Raw genomic sequence first — 18,571 nt, 5'->3', positions numbered from 1 at the left:
AAGCGCTTGGGAAGTCCAAGTTGGCAACACAGAGAGACAGTCCTTACCCAACAGTGGGCCCACAGTCTAGAAGGGGGAGACAGAGAACCAAACCAAACGTATTAACAAAATAAAATAAATAGAATAGATAGGTACAGGTAAAATAAATAAATAAATAGAGTAATAAATATGTACAAACATATATACATATATACAGGTGCTGTGGGGAAGGGAAGGAGGGAAGACGGGGGGATGGAGAGGGGGGCGAGGGGGAGAGGACGGAGGGGGCTCAGTCTGGGAAGGCCTCCTGGAGGAGGTGAGCTCTCAGTAGGGCCTTGAAGGGACTGTGAGCCCCACGTGGGACAACCTGATAACCCTGTATCTCCCCCAGTGCTTAGAACAGTGCTTGGCACATAGTAAGTGCTTAACAAGTACCATTATTATTACTATTATTATTGTTATTATTCAGTATGCTCAGTGTAACGTAAGGGTACTGAGGGGTGCCTGGTGAATGGAATCAGGGCACCTCAGTTCCTTACCTTTGCGACATTTGAACGCTAGCAAGGCTGCATTGGTTTGTAATTAAGGACTTTATCCCTGGAGCAGTGGGGAGGGATCAGACTTCCCAAATCCCAGACTTGTTACTTAGCACTGTTGGCTTAATTTGTTGTTGTTGTTTGCAATCCATCACTACAGGGTTTTTTTTTTCCTCAATATGTCTACTCCTAGGAAACAGGAATAGAAAATAAGATCAAGAAGGCCAGACTTTGGGAGGCTATCCAACTCTCACCCTATGACACCTTGAGTCCAGTCTAAACTAAAAGTCTACAGAGCCGGACCTTGAGGCCTGGAGCAAGCACGGACTCCACATGCAGCTCCCGAAACAGTTCCGCAAGCGTCGTTTTATCACCCTCACTCAGTATCAAATAGCAAGGCAAGACAAGAAATCTGAGTGATCAGACTTCCCAAATCCCAGACTTGTTACTTAGCATTGTTTTCTTAAATTGTTGTTGTTGTTTGCAATCCATCACTACAGGGTTTTTTTCTCAATATGTCTACTCCTAGGAAACAGGAATAGAAAATAAGATCAAGAAGGCCAGCCTTTGGAAGGCTATCTGACTCTCACCCTATGACACCCTGAGTCCAGTCTAAACTAAAAGTCTACAGAGCCGGACCTTGAGGCCTGGAGCAAACACGGACTCCACATGCGGCTCCCAAAACAGTTCCACAAGCGTCGTTTATCACCCTCACTCGGTATCAAATAGCAAGGCAAGACAAGAAATCTGAGTGATCAGACTTCCCAAATCCCAGACTTGTTACTTAGCATTGTTTTCTTAATTTGTTGTTGTTGTTTGCAATTCATTACTACAGGGTTTTTTTTTTTCTCAATATGTCTACTCCTAGGAAACAGAAATAGAAAATAAGATCAAGAAGGCCAGCCTTTGGGAGGCTATCCAACTCTCACCCTATGACACCTTGAGTCCAGTCTAAACTAAAAGTCTACAGAGCCGGAGTTTTGTCCAACCTATTCTGGGACCTCGAGGCCTGGAGCAAACACGGACTCCACGTGCGGCTCCCGAAACAGTTCCACAAGCATCGTTTATCATCCTCACTTAGTATCAAATAGCAAGGCAAGACAATGAGCAGTGAATTTCTAGGACGCGTGTCCCAATAACGCCAAAGCTACGCTCACCTTCACACAGCTATGCTGGCAGGGACAGAAGAGGAGAGTGAGTAACCGCAGAAACCCAAGCAGCTGCTGCGTGGAGAGCTGAAATAGGGAAACTGACATCAGGGCGGACAGAGGAAGTGTTTGAAGGACGCAGTGAAACAAAGTCTTAGACGATGCTGTATCCCAGTGGCTGAGGAGAGCCCTGAATGAAGCATTAAGAAGGGACCGACTTTCTTGCAACGCTGGAGAGATAAAGAGAAAAAACAGTACCAAGAGCTACAAACAGTAAGTACAACCCTGCAGAGGACAACCTTTTTGTGTGTGTGTCTAATGTGACCGGGACTATGAATCCTGTATTGGTCTTTTTGCAGCCCCAAAGGTATTCATAAGTGAACTACACCATTCATTCAATCGTATTTATTGAGCGCTGGTGTCTTTTTCTAATGAAAAAGACAACTATAGTTCCTCACTGAGTCTTTAAGCCCCGGGTGGAATTGGGGCAGAGACTGTATCTGATCTGATTATTTCGTATTTGCACACACTTAATGATTATTTGTGGCATTTGTTAAGTGCTTACTATGTGCCAGGCACTGTTCTAAGCACTGGGGCAGGTACAATCAAATTGTCCCACGTGGGGCTTACAGTCTTAATCCCCATTTTCCAGATGAGGTGACGGAGGCGTAGAGAAATGAAGTGACTTGCCCAAGGTTACACAGCAGACACTAGAGAAGCAGCGTGGCTCAGTGGAAAGAGCTTGGGCTTGGGAGTCAGAGGTTGTGGGTTCTAATCCTGGCTCCGCCACTTGTCAGCTGTGTGACTTTGGGCAAGCCACTTTACCCATCTGGGCCTCAGTTACCCCATCTGTCAAGTGGGGGTTAAGACTGTGTGCCCCCCGTGGGACAACCTGATCACCTTGTAACCTCCCCAGCGCTTAGAATAGTGCTTTGCACATAGTAAGCGCTTAACAAGTACCATCATCGTCATCATCGTCATCCTGTGGCGGAGCCAGGATTAGAACTCAGGTCCTCTGACTCCCAAGCCCGGGCTCTTTCCGCAGGCCATGCTGCTTCCCATACCAAAATAATTGCTTTTCTTTTTATCAATTATTATTCTTTTCCCTCTGATCTGCCTTGTGAATGCTCTTAACTTTTAACCCGTTAATAGTGGTACAGTCACGATCACAATTGTGAGTTCGGCCTTGAGGTGACATAACTGATCCCTTAAGTTCTAGAAAGTTTCAATCGATCGATCAAACGATTGAGTGCTTACTGTGTGCAGTGCACTGTCCTAAGCGCTTGGAGCAGTAGAATAATAATAATAATAATAATGGTATTTGTTAAGCGCTTACTATGTTCAAAGCCCTGTTCTAAGCACTGGGGAGGTTACAAGATGATCAGGTTGTCCCACGTGGGGCTCACAGTCTTCATCCCCATTTTACAGATGAGAGAAGTGAAGCGACTCGCCCAAAGTCCCACAGCTGACAAGTAGCAGTGCCAGGATAATAATAATAATAATAATAATAATAATAATGGTATTTGTTAAGCGCTTACTATGTTCAAAGCACTGTTCTAAGCGCTGGGGAGGTTACAAGATGATCAGGTTGTCCCACGGGGGGCTCGCAGTCTTCATCCCCATTTTACAGATGAGAGAAGTGAAGTGACTCACCCAAAGTCCCACAGCTGACAAGTGGCGGTGCCAGGATGGTAATAATAATAATAATGGTATTTGTTAAGCGCTTACTATGTTCAAAGCACTGTTCTAAGCGCTGGGGAGGTTACAAGATGATCAGGTTGTCCCACGGGGGGCTCAGAGTCTTCATCCCCATTTTACAGATGAGAGAAGTGAAGTGACTCGCCCAAAGTCCCACAGCTGACAAGTGGCGGTGCCAGGATGGTAATAATAATAACAATGGTATTTGTTAAGCGCTTACTATGTTCAAAGCACTGTTCTAAGCGCTGGGGAGGTTATAAGATGATCAGGTTGTCCCACGGGGGGCTCAGAGTCTTAATCCCCATTTTCCAGATGAGGTAACTGAGGTACAGAGAAGTTAAGTGACATAATAATAATGATGGCATTTATTTAGCGCTTACTATGTGCAAAGCACTGTTCTAAGCACCGGGGAGGTTATAAGGCCATCAGGTTGTCCCGTGGGGGGCTCACAGTCTTCATCCCCATTTTCCAGATGAGGGAACTGAGGCCCAGAGAAGTTAAAGTGACTCGCCCAAAGGCACCCAGCTGAGAGTTGGCGGAGCCGGGATATGAACCCACGACCTCCGACTCCGAAGCCCGGGCTCTTTCCACTGAGCCGCGCAGATGCGTTCCCTGTCCACGGTGAGCTTATAGTCTGGAGGGGGAAACGGACAAAAATATGGATGAATCAATTACGGCTATGTATGTCAGTTCTGTGGGGCTGAGGGGAGGTTGAATAAAGGGCGTAAGTCCAAGTACAAAGGTGGAATAGAAGGGAGTGGGGGGGAAGATGTGCTTTCAGTAAGGCTTTGAAGGTGAGGCAAATGATTGTCAGATAGCAAGAGGGAGGACATTCCAAGCCTGAGGCAGGGCGTGGGCGAGAGATCAGCCACGAGATAGATGAGATGGAGCTACAGTGTCAGCATTAATAATAATAATAATATTAATAATGATGGCATTTATTAAGCGCTTACTATGGGCAAAGCCCTGTTCTAAGTGCCAGGGAGGTTACAAGGCCATCAGGTTGTCCCACGGGGAGCTCAGAGTCTTCATCCTCGTTTTCCAGATGAGGGAACTGAGGCCCAGAGAAGTGAAGTGACTCGCCCAAAGTCACACAGCTGACTGTTGGCGGAGCCGGAATTTGAACCCACGACCTTCTGTTTGGTCCCCTTCTGTTCTCGATCTACACGCACTCCCTTGGTGACCTCATTCGCTCCCACGGCTTCAACTATCATCTCTACACTGATGACACCCAGATCTACATCTCTGCCCCTGCTCTCTCCCCCTCCCTCCAGGCTCTCATCTCCTCCTGCCTTCAGGACATCTCCATCTGGATGTCTGCCCGCCACCTAAAGCTCAACATGTCCAAGACTGAACTCCTCGTCTTCCCTCCCAAACCCTGCCCTCTCTCTGACTTTCCCATCTCTGTTGACGGCACTACCATCCTTCCCGTCTCACAAGCCCGCAACCTTGGTGTCATCCTCAACTCCGCTCTCTCATTCACCCCTCACATCCAAGCCGTCACCAAAACCTGCCGGTCTCAGCTCCGCAACATTGCCAAGATCCGCCCTTTCCTCTCCATCCATACCGCTACCCTTCTCGTTCAAGCTCTCATCCTCTCCTGTCTGGACTACTGCATCAGCCTTCTCTCTGATCTCCCATCCTCGTGTCTCTCCCCACTTTAATCCATACTTCATGCTGCTGCCCAGATTATCTTTGTCCAGAAACGCTCTGGGCATATCACTCCCCTCCTTAAAAATCTCCAGTGGCTACCAATCAATCTGCGCATCGGGCAGAAAGTCCTCACCCTGGGCTTCAAGGCTGTCCATCACCTCGCCCCCTCCTACCTCACCTCCCTTCTCTCCTTCTCCAGCCCAGCCCGCACCCTCCGCTCCTCCGCCGCTCACCTCCTCATCATACCTCGTTCTCGCCCGTCCCTCCGTCGACCCCCGGCCCACGTCCTCCCCCAGGCCTGGAATGGCCTCCCTCTGCCCATCCGCCAAGCTGGCTCTCTTCCTCCCTTCAGGGCCCTACTGAGATCTCACCTCCTCCAGGAGGCCTTCCCACACTGAGCCCCTTCCTTCCTCTCCCCCTCACCCCCCTCTCCATCTCCCTATCTTACATCCTTCCCTTCCCCACAGCACCTGTATATATGTATATATGTTTGTACATATTTATTACTCTACTTATTTATTTATTTATTTTAATTGTACATATCTATTCTATTTATTTTATTTTGTTAGTATGTTTGGTTTTGTTCTCTGTCTCACCTTTTAGACTGTGAGCCCGCTGTTGGGTAGGGACTGTCTCTATATGTTGCCAACTTGTATTTCCCAAGCACACAGTACAGTGCTCTGCACACAGTAAGTGCTCAATAAATACAATTGACTGATTGATTGATTGACCTCCGACTCCAAAGCCCGGGCTCTTTCCACTGAGCCGCGCAGATGCGTTCCCTGTCCACGATGAGCTTATAGTCTGGAGGGGGAAACGGACAAAAATACGGATGAATCAATTACGGCTATGTATGTCAGTTCTGTGGGGCTGAGGGGAGGTTGAATAAAGGGCGTAAGTCCAAGTACAAAGGTGGAATAGAAGGGAGTGGGGGGGAAAATGTGCTTTCAGTAAGGCTTTGAAGGTGAGGCGAATGATTGTCAGATAGGAAGAGGGAGGGCATTCCAAGCCAGAGGCAGGGCGTGGGCGAGAGATCAGCCGCGAGATAGATGAGATGGAGCTACAGTGAGTAGGTCAGCATTAATAATAATAATAATAATAATAATAATAATAATAATGGCATTTATTAAGCGCTTACTATGTGCAAAGCCCTGTTCTAAGCGCCGGGGAGGTTACAAGGCCATCAGGTTGTCCCACGGGGAGCTCAGAGTCTTCATCCTCATTTTCCAGATGAGGGAACTGAGGCCCAGAGAAGTGAAGTGACCCACCCAAAGTCACACAGCTGACAATCGGTTTTGTTGTCCGTCTCCCCCTTCTCGACCGCGAGCCCGCTGTTGGGTAGGGACCGTCTCTAGATGTTGCCGACCTGGACTTCCCAAGTGCTCGGCACACAGTAAGCGCTCACTAAATACGACTGACTGAATGAATGAATGAATAGGTGGAGCCGGGATTTGAACCCATGACCTCCGACTCCAGAGCCCGAGCTCTTTCCACTGAGCCACGCTGCTTCTCTAAGAGGAGTGAACTGACGGGTTGAACTGTAGTATGAAGTCAGGGCACTAAGCGAGGAAAAGGCAAGGTGACTGAATGTTTTAAAGCCAATGGTAAGGAGTTTCTTTTTGATGCGGAGTTGGTTGGGCAACTACGGCTACACAATAATGAGAATTTTGGTATTTGTTAAGCGTTTATTAGGTGCCAAGCACTGTCCTAAGCGCTGGGGGAGATACAAGGTAATCAGGTCTTTCCCCGTGGGGCTCACAGTCTTCATCCCCGTATTTGTTAAGCGCTTACAAGGTGCCAAACACTGTCCTAAGCGCTGGGGGAGATACAAGATGATCAGGTTGTCCCCCGTGGGGCTCACAGTCTTCATCCCCATTTTACAGATGAGGTAACTGAGGCACAGAGAAGTTAAGTGACTTAATAATAATGATAGCACTTACTAAGCGCTTACTATGTGCCAATCACTGTCCTAAGCGCTGGGAGAGATACAAGGTAATCAGGTCTTCCCCCGTGGGGCTCACAGTCTTCATCCCCATTTTCCAGATGAGGTCACTGAGGCACGGAGAAGTTAAGTGACTTAATAATAATGATGGCATTTATTAAGCACTTACTATGTGCCAAGCACTGTCCTAAGCACTGGAGGAGATACAAGATGATCAGGTTGTCCCCCGTGGGGCTCACAGTCTTCATCCCCATTTTCCAGATGAGGTCACTGAGGCACAGAGAAGTTAAGTGACTTAATAATAATGATAGCACTTATTAAGCACTTACTATGTGCCAAGCACTGTCCTATGTGCTGGGGGAGATACAAGGTAATCAGGTCATCCCCCATGGGGCTCACAGTCTTCGTCCCCATTTTCCAGATGAGGGAACTGAGGCACAGAGAAGTGACTTAATAATAACGGTAGCATTTATTAAGCGCTTACTATGTGCCAAGCACTGTCCTAAGCGCTGGGGGAGATACAAGGTAATCAGATCGTCCCCCGTGGGGCTCACAGTCTTCATCCCCATTTTCCAGATGAGGTCACTGAGGCATAGAGAAGTTAAGTGACTTAATAATAATGATAGCACTTACTGAGTGCTTACTATGTGCCAAGCACTGTCCTAAGCACTGGGGGAGATACAAGGTAATCAGGTCGTCCCACCTGGGGCTCACAGTCTTCGTCCCCATTTTCCAGATGAGGTCACTGAGGCACAAAGAAGTAAAGTGACTTAATAATAATGATAGCACTTATTAAGCACTTACTATGTGCCAAGCACTCTCCTAAGCGCTGGGGGAGATACAAGGTAATCAGGTTGTCCCACCTGGGGCTCACAGTCTTCATCCCCATTTTCCAGATGAGGTCACTGAGGCCCAGAGAAGTAAAGTGACTTGCCCAAAGTCCCACAGCTGACAAGTGGCGGAGGCGGGATTAGAACCCGTGACCTCTGATTCCCAAGCCCGCGCTCTTTCCACCGAGCCACCCCGCTTCTCTAACGTTAGTTTTCTGAAACTGCATGAGAATTGGGGGTGGATTTTCTTTGACGCGGAGGAGCGATCCCACGCCGATCATGCTCTTGACATCTAAAATCAATAATTAAAGGTGTTCCCGAGGCACGGATTAAACACAATGGAGCATCTATGCAAGGACATTTGTTTTTATGATTTCTGCGCATCCCTAATTACACTTAGCCTGTGAACCTATGTGGGACAGGGACTGTAATAATAATGTCGGTATTTGTTAAGCGCTTAGTAGGTGCCAAGCACTGTTCTAAGCGCAGGGGGAGATACAAGGTAATCAGGTTGTCCCACCTGGGGCTCGCAGTCTTCATCCCCATTTTCCAGATGAGGTCACTGAGGCCCAGAGAAGTGAAGTGACTTGCCCAAAGTCACCCAGCTAAGTGGCGGGGGCGGGATTTGAACCCATGACCTCGGACTCCCAAGCCCGGGCTCTTTCCACTGAGCCACGCTGCTTCTCTTAGGCAGCAGTGTTTATGGAGTGCTAGGGATGGCCTCTCCATTTCCTTTCTCTCTGACTTGTGTAAGACAGTAATTCTAAAACTTTCCTTTACCCTTCGGTAGATTTTCTTGGGCAAACAAATCGGCGCGGGGCTTGTCGTCTCAGGAACACAAACACGGAATTACTGTGAGCCTGTCGTGGGCAGGGAAGGTCCCTGTTTGTAGTTGTATTGTGCTTTTCCAAATACTTAGCACAGTGCTCTGCACACAGTAAGCACTCAATAAACACCCTGGAACGAATGAACGCCGTGGAAGTAAATCAAGCAATATTTAAAAGATATTTCTGACAACCTCCCAACCTTTCCGCCACGCCCGGCTTTTCCGGAACCATTCCGGAGATGATTATCCAGTTAACTAGAATACCCAAATCCTCAGTTCTCCTCTCCCTTTGGCAGCCTTCTTTCTGGCATAATAATAATAATAATAATAATAATAATAACAATAACAATAACAATGGTGGTATCTGGCTTAATAATAATGGTATCTGGCTTAATAATAATAATAATAATGATGATGGTATTTGTTAAGCGCTTACTATGTGCAAAGCACCGTTCTAAGCGCTGAGGAGGTTACAAGGTGATCAGGTTGTCCCACGGGGGGCTTGCAGTTTTAATCCCCATTTTCCAGATGAGGGAACCGAGGCCCAGAGAAGTGAAGCGACTTGCCCAAAGTCACACAGCGGGCAGTTGGTGGAGCCGGGCTTTAATAATAATAATGATGATGGCATTTATTAAGCGCTTACTATGTGCAAAGCACCGTTCTGAGCGCTGGGGAGGTTACAAGGTGATCAGGTTGTCCCTCGGCAGGGGGCTCGCGGTCTTCATCCCCATTTTCCAGATGAGGAAACTGAGGCCCAGAGAAGTGAAATGACTTGCCCAAAGTCACGCAGCTGACAGTTGGCGGAGTCTGGATTTGAACCCGTGACCTCTGACTCCAAAGCCTGGGCTCTTTCCACTGAGCCACACTGCTTCTCCAACAGCATTAATAGCATTCCCACCAGAGAGTGGGCAGGAAACAGTGCTAAGCGCTAAGCGCTTAGTACAGTGCTCTGCACATAGTAAGCGCTCAATAAATACGATTGATGAAACATGAAAAGAGAGAACTCAAACCATCAGTTTCGGTCCTCGTTCGCAGTTCTAGTGAAAATTGGGAGGGGGGGAAGGCTGAATATCTTTAATATTTTCAAGTTTTTCACGCTATCTGTGCTCCTCGCGCTCGACGTTATTGTTGTCATAGGGACCGTCTCTATATGTTGCCAACTTGTCCAGTGCTCTGCACACAGTAAGCGCTCAATAAATACGGTTGAATGAATGAATCATCATCGCCATCATCATCAACATCACTGCCGCTGAGGGAATACTCAATCCGGGCGGGACACAGTTCGAGGAGCACGGGGAATATAAATCAATCAATCAATCGTATTTATTGAGCGCTTACTCTGTGCAGAGCACTGTACTAAGCGCTTGGGAAGTACAAATTGGCAACACATAGAGACAGTCCCTACCCACCAGTGGGCTCACAGTCTAAAAGGGGGAGACAGAGAACAGAACCAAACATACCAACAAAATAAAATAAATAGGATAGAAATGTACAAGTAAAATAAATAAATAAATAAATAGAGTAATAAATATGTACAACCATATATACATATATACAGGTGCTGTGGGGAAGGGAAGGAGGTAAGATGGGGGGATGGAGAGGGGGACGAGGGGGAGAGGAGGGAAGGGGCTCAGTCTGGGAAGGCCTCCTGGAGGAGGTGAGCTCTCAGCAGGGCCTTGAAGGGCCTTGAAGTATAAAGATACTGTCCGATCGGGAGTTGGGTGACTTTTCCAAGAGAGAAAATGCTCAGGAGTATCGTGCTTCCTGCGGTTGGGAACTCACCGGAGATGGTGGTGAAATGGGATGGAGAGGTCATCGTGACGAAGGGCGGGGTGATGTATTTAGCCTTCACCCCCTCCTTCGCCAGCCGATCCATGTTCGGGGTGTCGACGTCCCGGTCGTAGTCCCAGCGGAACCCGTCGAAGGAAACCATCAGCAGTTTGTTGAAGCTCTTCTTCTTCCTGGTGATAGGAGAGGAGGAGATTAAACCCAGGAGCAGGAGAGAGAACGAGAGCGAGGTCAGCGCTGTCATGTCGCTTGCCTTGGGAAAGAGTCCGAGTTTAGGCTCCGGTTTCCCTGCTTTTAATCAGACGTTGAGCAAAGGTCGGGCCGATAAATAGATGGCCTGGCAGAGCTGGGATATCTTTGCAGCGACGGCCTGCACGCAGGAAGGCAGAAGTCTATCGGGGAAGAAATCCGTTCGTCAGACTTCGCGGAGGGCGTTTCGCGGCCTCGGGGATGAGACGCGGGCCTGGGAATCGGAAGACCTGGGTTCCAGATTTGGCCCCGCCACTTGTCTGCTGTCTAGAAGGGGGAGACGGACAATGCAACAAAACATATTCACAAAATAAATAGAATAAATAAGTACAAATAAAATAGAGTAATAAATACGTACAAACATATATACATATATACAGGTGCTGTGTGGAGGGAGATATTGTACTTCCCAAGCACTTGGTACAGTGCTCTGCATCATCATCATCATCATCATCATCAATCGTATTTATTGAGCGCTTACTGCGCTTGGGAAGTACAAATTGGCAAAAATCTGCACACAGTAAGGGCTCAATAAATACGATTGAATGAAGGAATGCGTTTATTTTACTTGTACATATGCAGTCTATTTATTTTATTTGGTTTATATGTTTTGTTTTGTTGTCCATCTCCCCCTTCTAGACTGTGAGCCCGCTGTTGGGTAGGGACCGTCTCTAGATGTTGCCAACTTGGGCTTCCCAAGCGCTTAGTCCAGTGCTCTGCACACAGTAAGTGCTCAATAAATACGATTGAATGAAGGAATGCATTTATTTTACTTGTACATATGTATTCTATTTATTTTATTTGGTTTATATGTTTTGTTTTGTTGTCCGTCTCCCCCTTCTAGACTGTGAGCATGCTGTTGGGTAGGGACCGTCTCTACATGTTGCCAACTTGTACTTCCCAAGCGCTTAATCCAGTGCTCTGCACACAGTAAGTGCTCAATAAATGCAATTGAATGAATGAATGCATTTATTTTACTTGTACATATGTTTCTATTTATTTTATTTGGTTTATATGTTTTGTTTTGTTTTGTTTTGTTGTCCGTCTCCCCCTTCTAGACTGTGAGCCCGCTGTTGGGTAGGGACCTTTTCTAGATGTTGCCAACTTGTACTTCCCAAGCGCTTAGTCCAGTGCTCTGCACAGTAAGCGCTCAATAAATACGATTGAATGAATGAATGCATTTATTTTACTTGTACATATGTATTCTATTTATTTTATTTGGTTTATACGTTTTGTTTTGTTGTCCGTCTCCCCCTTCTAGACTGTGAGCCTGCTGGTGGGTAGGGACCGTCTCTAGATGTTGCCAACTTGTACTTCCCAAGCGCTTAGTCCAGTGCTCTGCACACAGTAAGCGCTCAATAAATACGAATGAATGAATGATCTTGGGCAAGTCGCTTCGCTTCTCTGTGCCTCAGTTACTTCATCTGTAAAATGGGGATTGAACCCTCCTCCCTCCAACTCGGACTGTGAACCCCATGTGGAACAGGTACTGTGTCCAACTTGATTATCTTGTATCTGCCCCAGTGCTTAGTACAGTGCCCAGCACATAGTGAGCACTGAACAGATGTCATCCAAAAAACTCCCCCCCCAAACCTAGATATACTAGATATGTTCAGATTTCACTCAGACCCACCCCTCAGCCCACTACACATACAATGACACACACACAATATTCTTTATTCTAGACTGTGAGCCCGTTGTTAGATAGGGACCGTCTCTATATGTTGCCGACTTGTACTTCCCAAGCGCTTAGTCCAGTGCTCTGCACACGGTAAGCGCTCAATAAATACGATTGAACGAATGAATGAGTTCCCTTCAACTCCCTTTCCACTCTCCTTGTTCGCTCCAGTGTTTTCCTCTCTAGACCGTCAGCTACTTGAGGGCAGGGATCAGGTTTGACTTGTACTTATTTACTATTCTATTTATTTTGTTAATGATGTGCATTTAGCTTTGATTCTTTTCGTTCTGACCACTTGACACCTGTCTACGTGTTTTGTTCTGTTGCCTGTCTCCCCCTTCGAGACTGTGAGCCCGTTGTCGGGTTGGGGCCGTCTCTATAGGTAGCCGACTTGTACTTCCCAAGCGCTTAGTACGGTGCTCTGCACACGGTAAGCGCTCAATAAATACGATTGAATGAATGAATGAATAAATACGATTGATTGAATGAATGAATGAATGAGAGGACCAGGTTGAGACTTCCAAGGAGTCAGGACTGGGGCCTGAAATGCCATTTATCAGTTAGAGAGCAGACCTGGTGACAGGGCTCCTGGGGTGGGCTCTTGGTGGGACATGTTTCATTACTCAATTTATTTATTTATTTTACTTGTACATATTTATTCTATTTATTTTATTTTGTTAATATGCTTTGTCTTGTTCTCTGTCTCCCCCTTCTAGACTGTGAGCCCGCTGTTGGGTACTGACCATCTCTCTATGTTGCCAACTTGGACTTCCCGAGCTCTTAGTCCAGTGCTCTGCACACAGTAAGCGCTCAATAAATACGATTGCATGAATGAATGAAATGAATGAAACCCCGGGAAATGTTATCCTTGTCTGCTTGGGGCTCTGAGTGCTAGACTTGCCCCACGTTGGCCAAGGTCGTTATCTCTCACAGAGGTCACGGTAATCTCTTTCTAAAAGACACATATTATGGGCAGACCTGGGCAACCTGCTGTCAGGGGGCGGACGGAACTGTCACATCAGTACATATTTTTTACTCTATTTATTTTATTTGTACATATCTATTCTATTTATTTTATTTTGTTAGTATGTTTGGTTTTGTTCTCTGTCTCCCCCTTTTAGACTGTGAGCCCACTGTTGGGTAGGGACTGTCTCTATATGTTGCCAATTTGTACTTCCCAAGTGCTTAGTACAGTGCTCTGCACATAGTAAGCGCTCAATAAATACGATTGATGATGATGATGATCAGAGTCCACGTCAGTATCGATAACATCTTTGGGGGCCTTCATTGTACGGAGTAAAGATAATAATAATAATAATAACGATGGCATTTATTAAGCGCTTACTATGTGCAAAGCACTGTTCGAAGCGCTGGGGAGGTTACGAGGTGATCACGTTGTCCCACGGGGGGCTCACAGTCTTAATCCCCATTTTACAGATGAGGGAACTGAGGCACGGGGAAGTGAAGTGATTTGCCCAAAGTCACTCAGCTGACAATTGGTGAAGCCGGGATTTGAACCCATGACCTCCGACTCCAAAGCCCGCGCTCTTTCCACTGAGCCATGCTGGGGAGGTTACAAAGTGATCAGGTTGTCCCACGGCAGGCTCACAGTCTTCATCCCCACTTTACAGATGAGGTCACTGAGGCCCAGAGAAGTTATGTGACTTGCCCAAAGTCACACAGCTGACAATCGGCGGAGGCGGGATTTGAACCCATGACCTCCGACTCCAAAGCCCGGGCTCTTTCCACTGAGCCACGCTGCTTCTCCGGGGCGGCCCAGGAACTGTCTTTTTACTAGCCCCTCATCCTCACGCTCCCTCCTCCGTGCCCAGCCCGTGTTCCGCAGAGACGATCCACATTTGGGAATTATCCGGACAGACTCAAATCATCTGAGTGAATTTTTCCCGCTGGGGTCACACCTTCCCTCCTACATGGAACTCCCTCCTCCTTCCCAGCCAGCCCATCTCCTCTCCTCTTCTAAAATCCCAATTTATCCCTGAACAAATACCATCATAATTATTAATGCTCATTTCCTCACTTCCTGAGCACTTCCACATCACTTCACCCTGCTCTGCACATAGTAAGCGCTCAATAAATACGATTGATGATGATGATGATGATGATTACTCAATCGATCAGTGGAATTTATAGAGTGCTTACTGTGTTCAGTCCGAAGCATTTGGGGGCATACGATGCAACAGACTTGGTAGCCGCATTCCTTGTCTACTCCTTCGGAAGCGGCCGAGCCTAATCAATCCATCAATCAATCGTATTTATTGAGCGCTTACTGTGTGCAGAGCGCTTGGGAAGTCCAAGTTGGCAACATCTAGAGACGGTCCCTACCCAACATTGGGCTCCCAGTCTAGAAGGGGGAGACAGAGAACAAAACCAAACATATTAACAAAATAAAATAAATAGAATAAATCTGTACAAGTTAAATAAATAAATAGAGAAATAAATACGTGCAAACATATATACATATATACAGGTGCTGTGGGGAAGGGAAGGAGGTAAGGCGGGGGGGATGGAGAGGGGGAGGAGGGGGAGAGGAAGGAGAGCACAGGCTTGGGAGTCCGAGGGCATGGGTTCTAATTCCAGATCTGCCACTTGTCAGCTGTGGGACCTTGGGGCAAGTCACTTCACTTCTCTGGGCCTCAGTTACCTCATCTGTAAAATGGGGGTGAAGACTGTGAGCCCCCCGTGGGACATCCTGATTACCTTGTATCCCCCCCCCCCCCAGCGCTTAGAACAGTGCTTGGCACATAGTAAGCGCTTAACAAATGCCATAATAAAAATTGTTAGTATTACCCACAGTGAGTTTACAGTCTAGAGGAGCAGCATGGCCTAGTGGTTAGAGAAGCGGCGTGGAAGCAGTGGAAAGAGCCCGGGCTTTGGAGTCAGAGGTCAGGGGTTCAAATCCCGGCTCCGCCACTTGTCAGCTGTGGGACTTTGGGCAAGTCACTCCACTTCTCTGTGCCTCAGTTCCCTCATCTGTAAAATGGGGATTAAGAATGTGAGCCCCCCGTGGGACAACCTGATCACCTTGTAACCTCCCCAGTGCTCAGAACAGTGCTTTGCACAGAGTAAGTGCTTAATAAATGCCATTATTATTATTAGTAGTATTACAGCAGAGGCTTGGACGTCAGGGGGCCTGGCTTCTAATCCCAGATCTGTCACTTGTCGCTGTGCAACCTTGGAAAAGTCACTTAACTCCTCTGGGCCTCAGTTCCCTCATCTGTAAAACGGGGATTAAGACTGTGAGCCCCACGTGGGACAGAGACCGTCCAACGCGATTTGCTTGTATCTTCGTGCCTCAGTTACCCCGTCTATAAAATGGGGGTTCAATACCTGCTTCTCCTTCCTATTTAGATGGTGAGCCCTGTGAGGGACAGGGACTGATTATTTTGTATCTTCCCCGGCACGTACAACAGTGCTTGACGGAGAGGAAGAGCTTCACAGATACCATTATTATTATTCATTCAATCGTATTTATTGAGCGCTTACTGTGTGCAGAGCACTGTACTAAGCGCTTATTACTGTTATTGGGGGAGCTTACGGTCAGAAGTGGAGAGCTTATAGTCTAGAGCGCTTGGGTTCCCCTGCCCGTAGCGCATCTCCGTTACTTCCCCCCGCCTATAATTTATTTTAGGGTCTGTCTCCCCATTTAGATTGTAAACTCCTCGAGGACAGGAATGGTGCCCACCGACTCCACTGTGCTCCCCTCAGCTCTTAGAACAGTGTTTTGCACAGCGAAAGCATTCAAATGTTCATTCATACGTTGCCAACTTGTACCTCCCAAGCGCTTAGCCCAGTGCTCTGCACACAGTAGGCGCTCAATAAATACGACTGAATGAATGAATGAAATTCAAACACTACTACTGATTAAGCTGATCCTAAGCCACATGGTTCTCACAGTGTGCCGAGCACTGCGTTAAGTGCTGGGGTAGATAAGCAGCACGGCTCAGTGGAAAGAGCCCGGGCTTTTGGAGTCGGTGGTCATGGGTTCAAATCCCGGCTCCGCCAGTTGTCAGCTGTGTGACTGTGGACAAGTCACTTAAATTCTCTGTGCCTCAGTTCCCTCATCTGTAAAATGGGGATCGACTGTGGGGGCCCCGTGGGACAACCTGATCACCTTGTAGCCTCCCCAGCGCTTAGAACGGTGCTCTGCCCATAGTAAGCGCTTAACAAATGCCGTCATCATTATTATTATTATTATAATCAGTTTGGACACAGTCTCTGTTCCACATAGTATTAATATCAGTCAATCAATCAATCCAATTTACTGAGTGCGGAGGACTGTACTAAGCGCTTGGGAGCGTACGATATCTCCATTTTACGTTTTACAGGATTTTGATGTGGCCAGCAGAGTGAAATATTCACTCTGAATGAATCAGAGTGAAAGGAAATCAGAGTGAAGTGAAATCAGAGTGAAATATGGACTGGTGAGGGGTAGAGCCTGAAGGCAGAGAGGTCAGCAAAGACTACGCCGTATTCAAGGCAGGATGTGACAAGTTTTTGGATCAGCGTAGCAACTGTTTGGACGGAGAAGAAGGGGCAGATTCTGGAGGTGGGAAGATAGATCCCGAAAGATTTGGTGAGAATTGGAAGAGAGAAAGGAGTCCAGGATAACGTCGAGCTTTCTGGTTTATGAGAAAGGGTGATGGGAAAATCCGGGAAAGGACAGGGTGATCCTTCCCTGCTGCTTTTTCTATTGTGTTGGCCCTTCCTTTCACTCCCCTTTTCCATTTCTCCCTGCCAAAAGCCCTTCCCATCCCCAGAGGGCCTGGAATTTCCTCCCGGCCCGGCTTGCCGGTTACATTTTCCTCTCCCGAAACCATTTACCGGGGAGTGGCCCTACTGTGTGGGTAAGTTTGGGTCCCCAGGCCCAAGAGCTGAGAACACGAGTGTCGGATCTTGGACGAGTGAGAATTTTCCTGAAAATGAAAACGCTCCGCTAGCCTCACACCTCCAGCTCTGGTCCAGTCTTGGGCTTCAGGTTCTTGCTGCTCTGAGCCATCTGCTTCAATGTGCCACGGACCTGGCGGGGGGGAAGAAGAAGGAGAGAGAATCGGACGCGTCGACAGTTTCAGAGAACTTCAGAGATTCCCCACCGCCGACGGCACAGCCCAAACGGAAGCGGTCACAGACCCCGGCGGTCCGATGTGCCTGGTTTGACCAAAAACTAGACTGTTCTCCATGTATTTTCAAGCATTCGCTCATCTTGCCCCCTCTCTCCTCACCTCGCTGCTCTCCCGTAACCCAGCCCAAACAGTTCGCCCTTCTAATGCCAACGTACGCACTGTACGTCGATCTCCTCTATAATAATAATAATGATCAATCAATCGTATTTATTGAGCGCTTACTGTGTGCAGAGCACTGTACTAAGCTCTTGGGAAGTCCAAGTTGGCAACATCTAGAGACAGTCCCTACCCAACGGTGGGCTCACAGTCTAGAAGGGGGAGACAGAGGACAAAACCAAACATATTAACAAAATAAAATAAATAGAATAGATATGTACAAGTAAAATAAATAAATAAATAGAGTAACAAATATGTACAAACATATATACAGGTATGATGGCACTTAAGTGCTTACTATGTGCAAAGCATCTATCTGTCAGTCGGTCGATCAGTCGTATTTATCGAACGCTTACTGTATGCAGTACAATGTACTAAGCTCCTGGGAGAGTACAATTCAACAATAAAAAGACACATTCCCTGCCCAGAATGAGCTTACAGCCTAGAGGGGCAGATGGATATTATTATAAATTAAAAAAAAATTGCAGATGTGTACATAAGTGCTGAGGGGATGAATAAAGGGAGCAAGCCAGGATGATGCAGAAGCAAGTGGGAGAAGAGGAAAGGAGGGTTTATCTAGGGAAGGTTTCTTGGAGGAGAAGTGACTTCCATGAAGGGTGGGCGAATCATTGCCTGTTGGACATGAGGAGGGAGAGCGTTCCAGGCCGGAGACGGGACTTAAGCGAGAGGTTGGCGGCCAGACAGATGAAACTGAGGTCTTGTGAGAAGGTTGGCATGAGAAGATCAAAATGTGCAGGCCGGGTTGTAGAGAAGCAGCGTGGCTCGGTGGAAACAGCCCGGGCTTTGGAGTCCGAGGTCGTGGGTTCAAATCCCGGCTCCTCCGATTGTCAGCTGTGTGACTTTGGGCGAGTCACGTCACTTCTCTGGGCCTCAGTTCCCTCATCTGGAAAATGGGGATTAAGACTGTGAGCCCCCCGTGGGACAAC

At 47.4% G+C, this 18,571-nt stretch overlaps 1 protein-coding gene across 1 annotated transcript in view; it reads right to left on the bottom strand.

The window, feature by feature from the left end:
- LOC119942050 (ectonucleotide pyrophosphatase/phosphodiesterase family member 7-like) overlaps positions 1–10,644 on the bottom strand; it is a 32,171-nt gene extending 21,527 nt beyond the window's left edge. The window contains exon 1 of the mRNA XM_038762706.1: positions 10,395–10,644. Within this exon, the coding sequence (XP_038618634.1) occupies positions 10,395–10,644 (250 nt within the window). The remainder of the gene's footprint in view (positions 1–10,394) is intronic.
- Positions 10,645–18,571: the final 7,927 nt, after the last annotated feature.

Source organism: Tachyglossus aculeatus, chromosome 21 (genome assembly GCF_015852505.1).
Source record: "Tachyglossus aculeatus isolate mTacAcu1 chromosome 21, mTacAcu1.pri, whole genome shotgun sequence".
Taxonomy (NCBI): Eukaryota; Metazoa; Chordata; class Mammalia; order Monotremata; family Tachyglossidae; genus Tachyglossus; species Tachyglossus aculeatus.
This window is presented reverse-complemented; position numbering and strand designations above follow the sequence as displayed.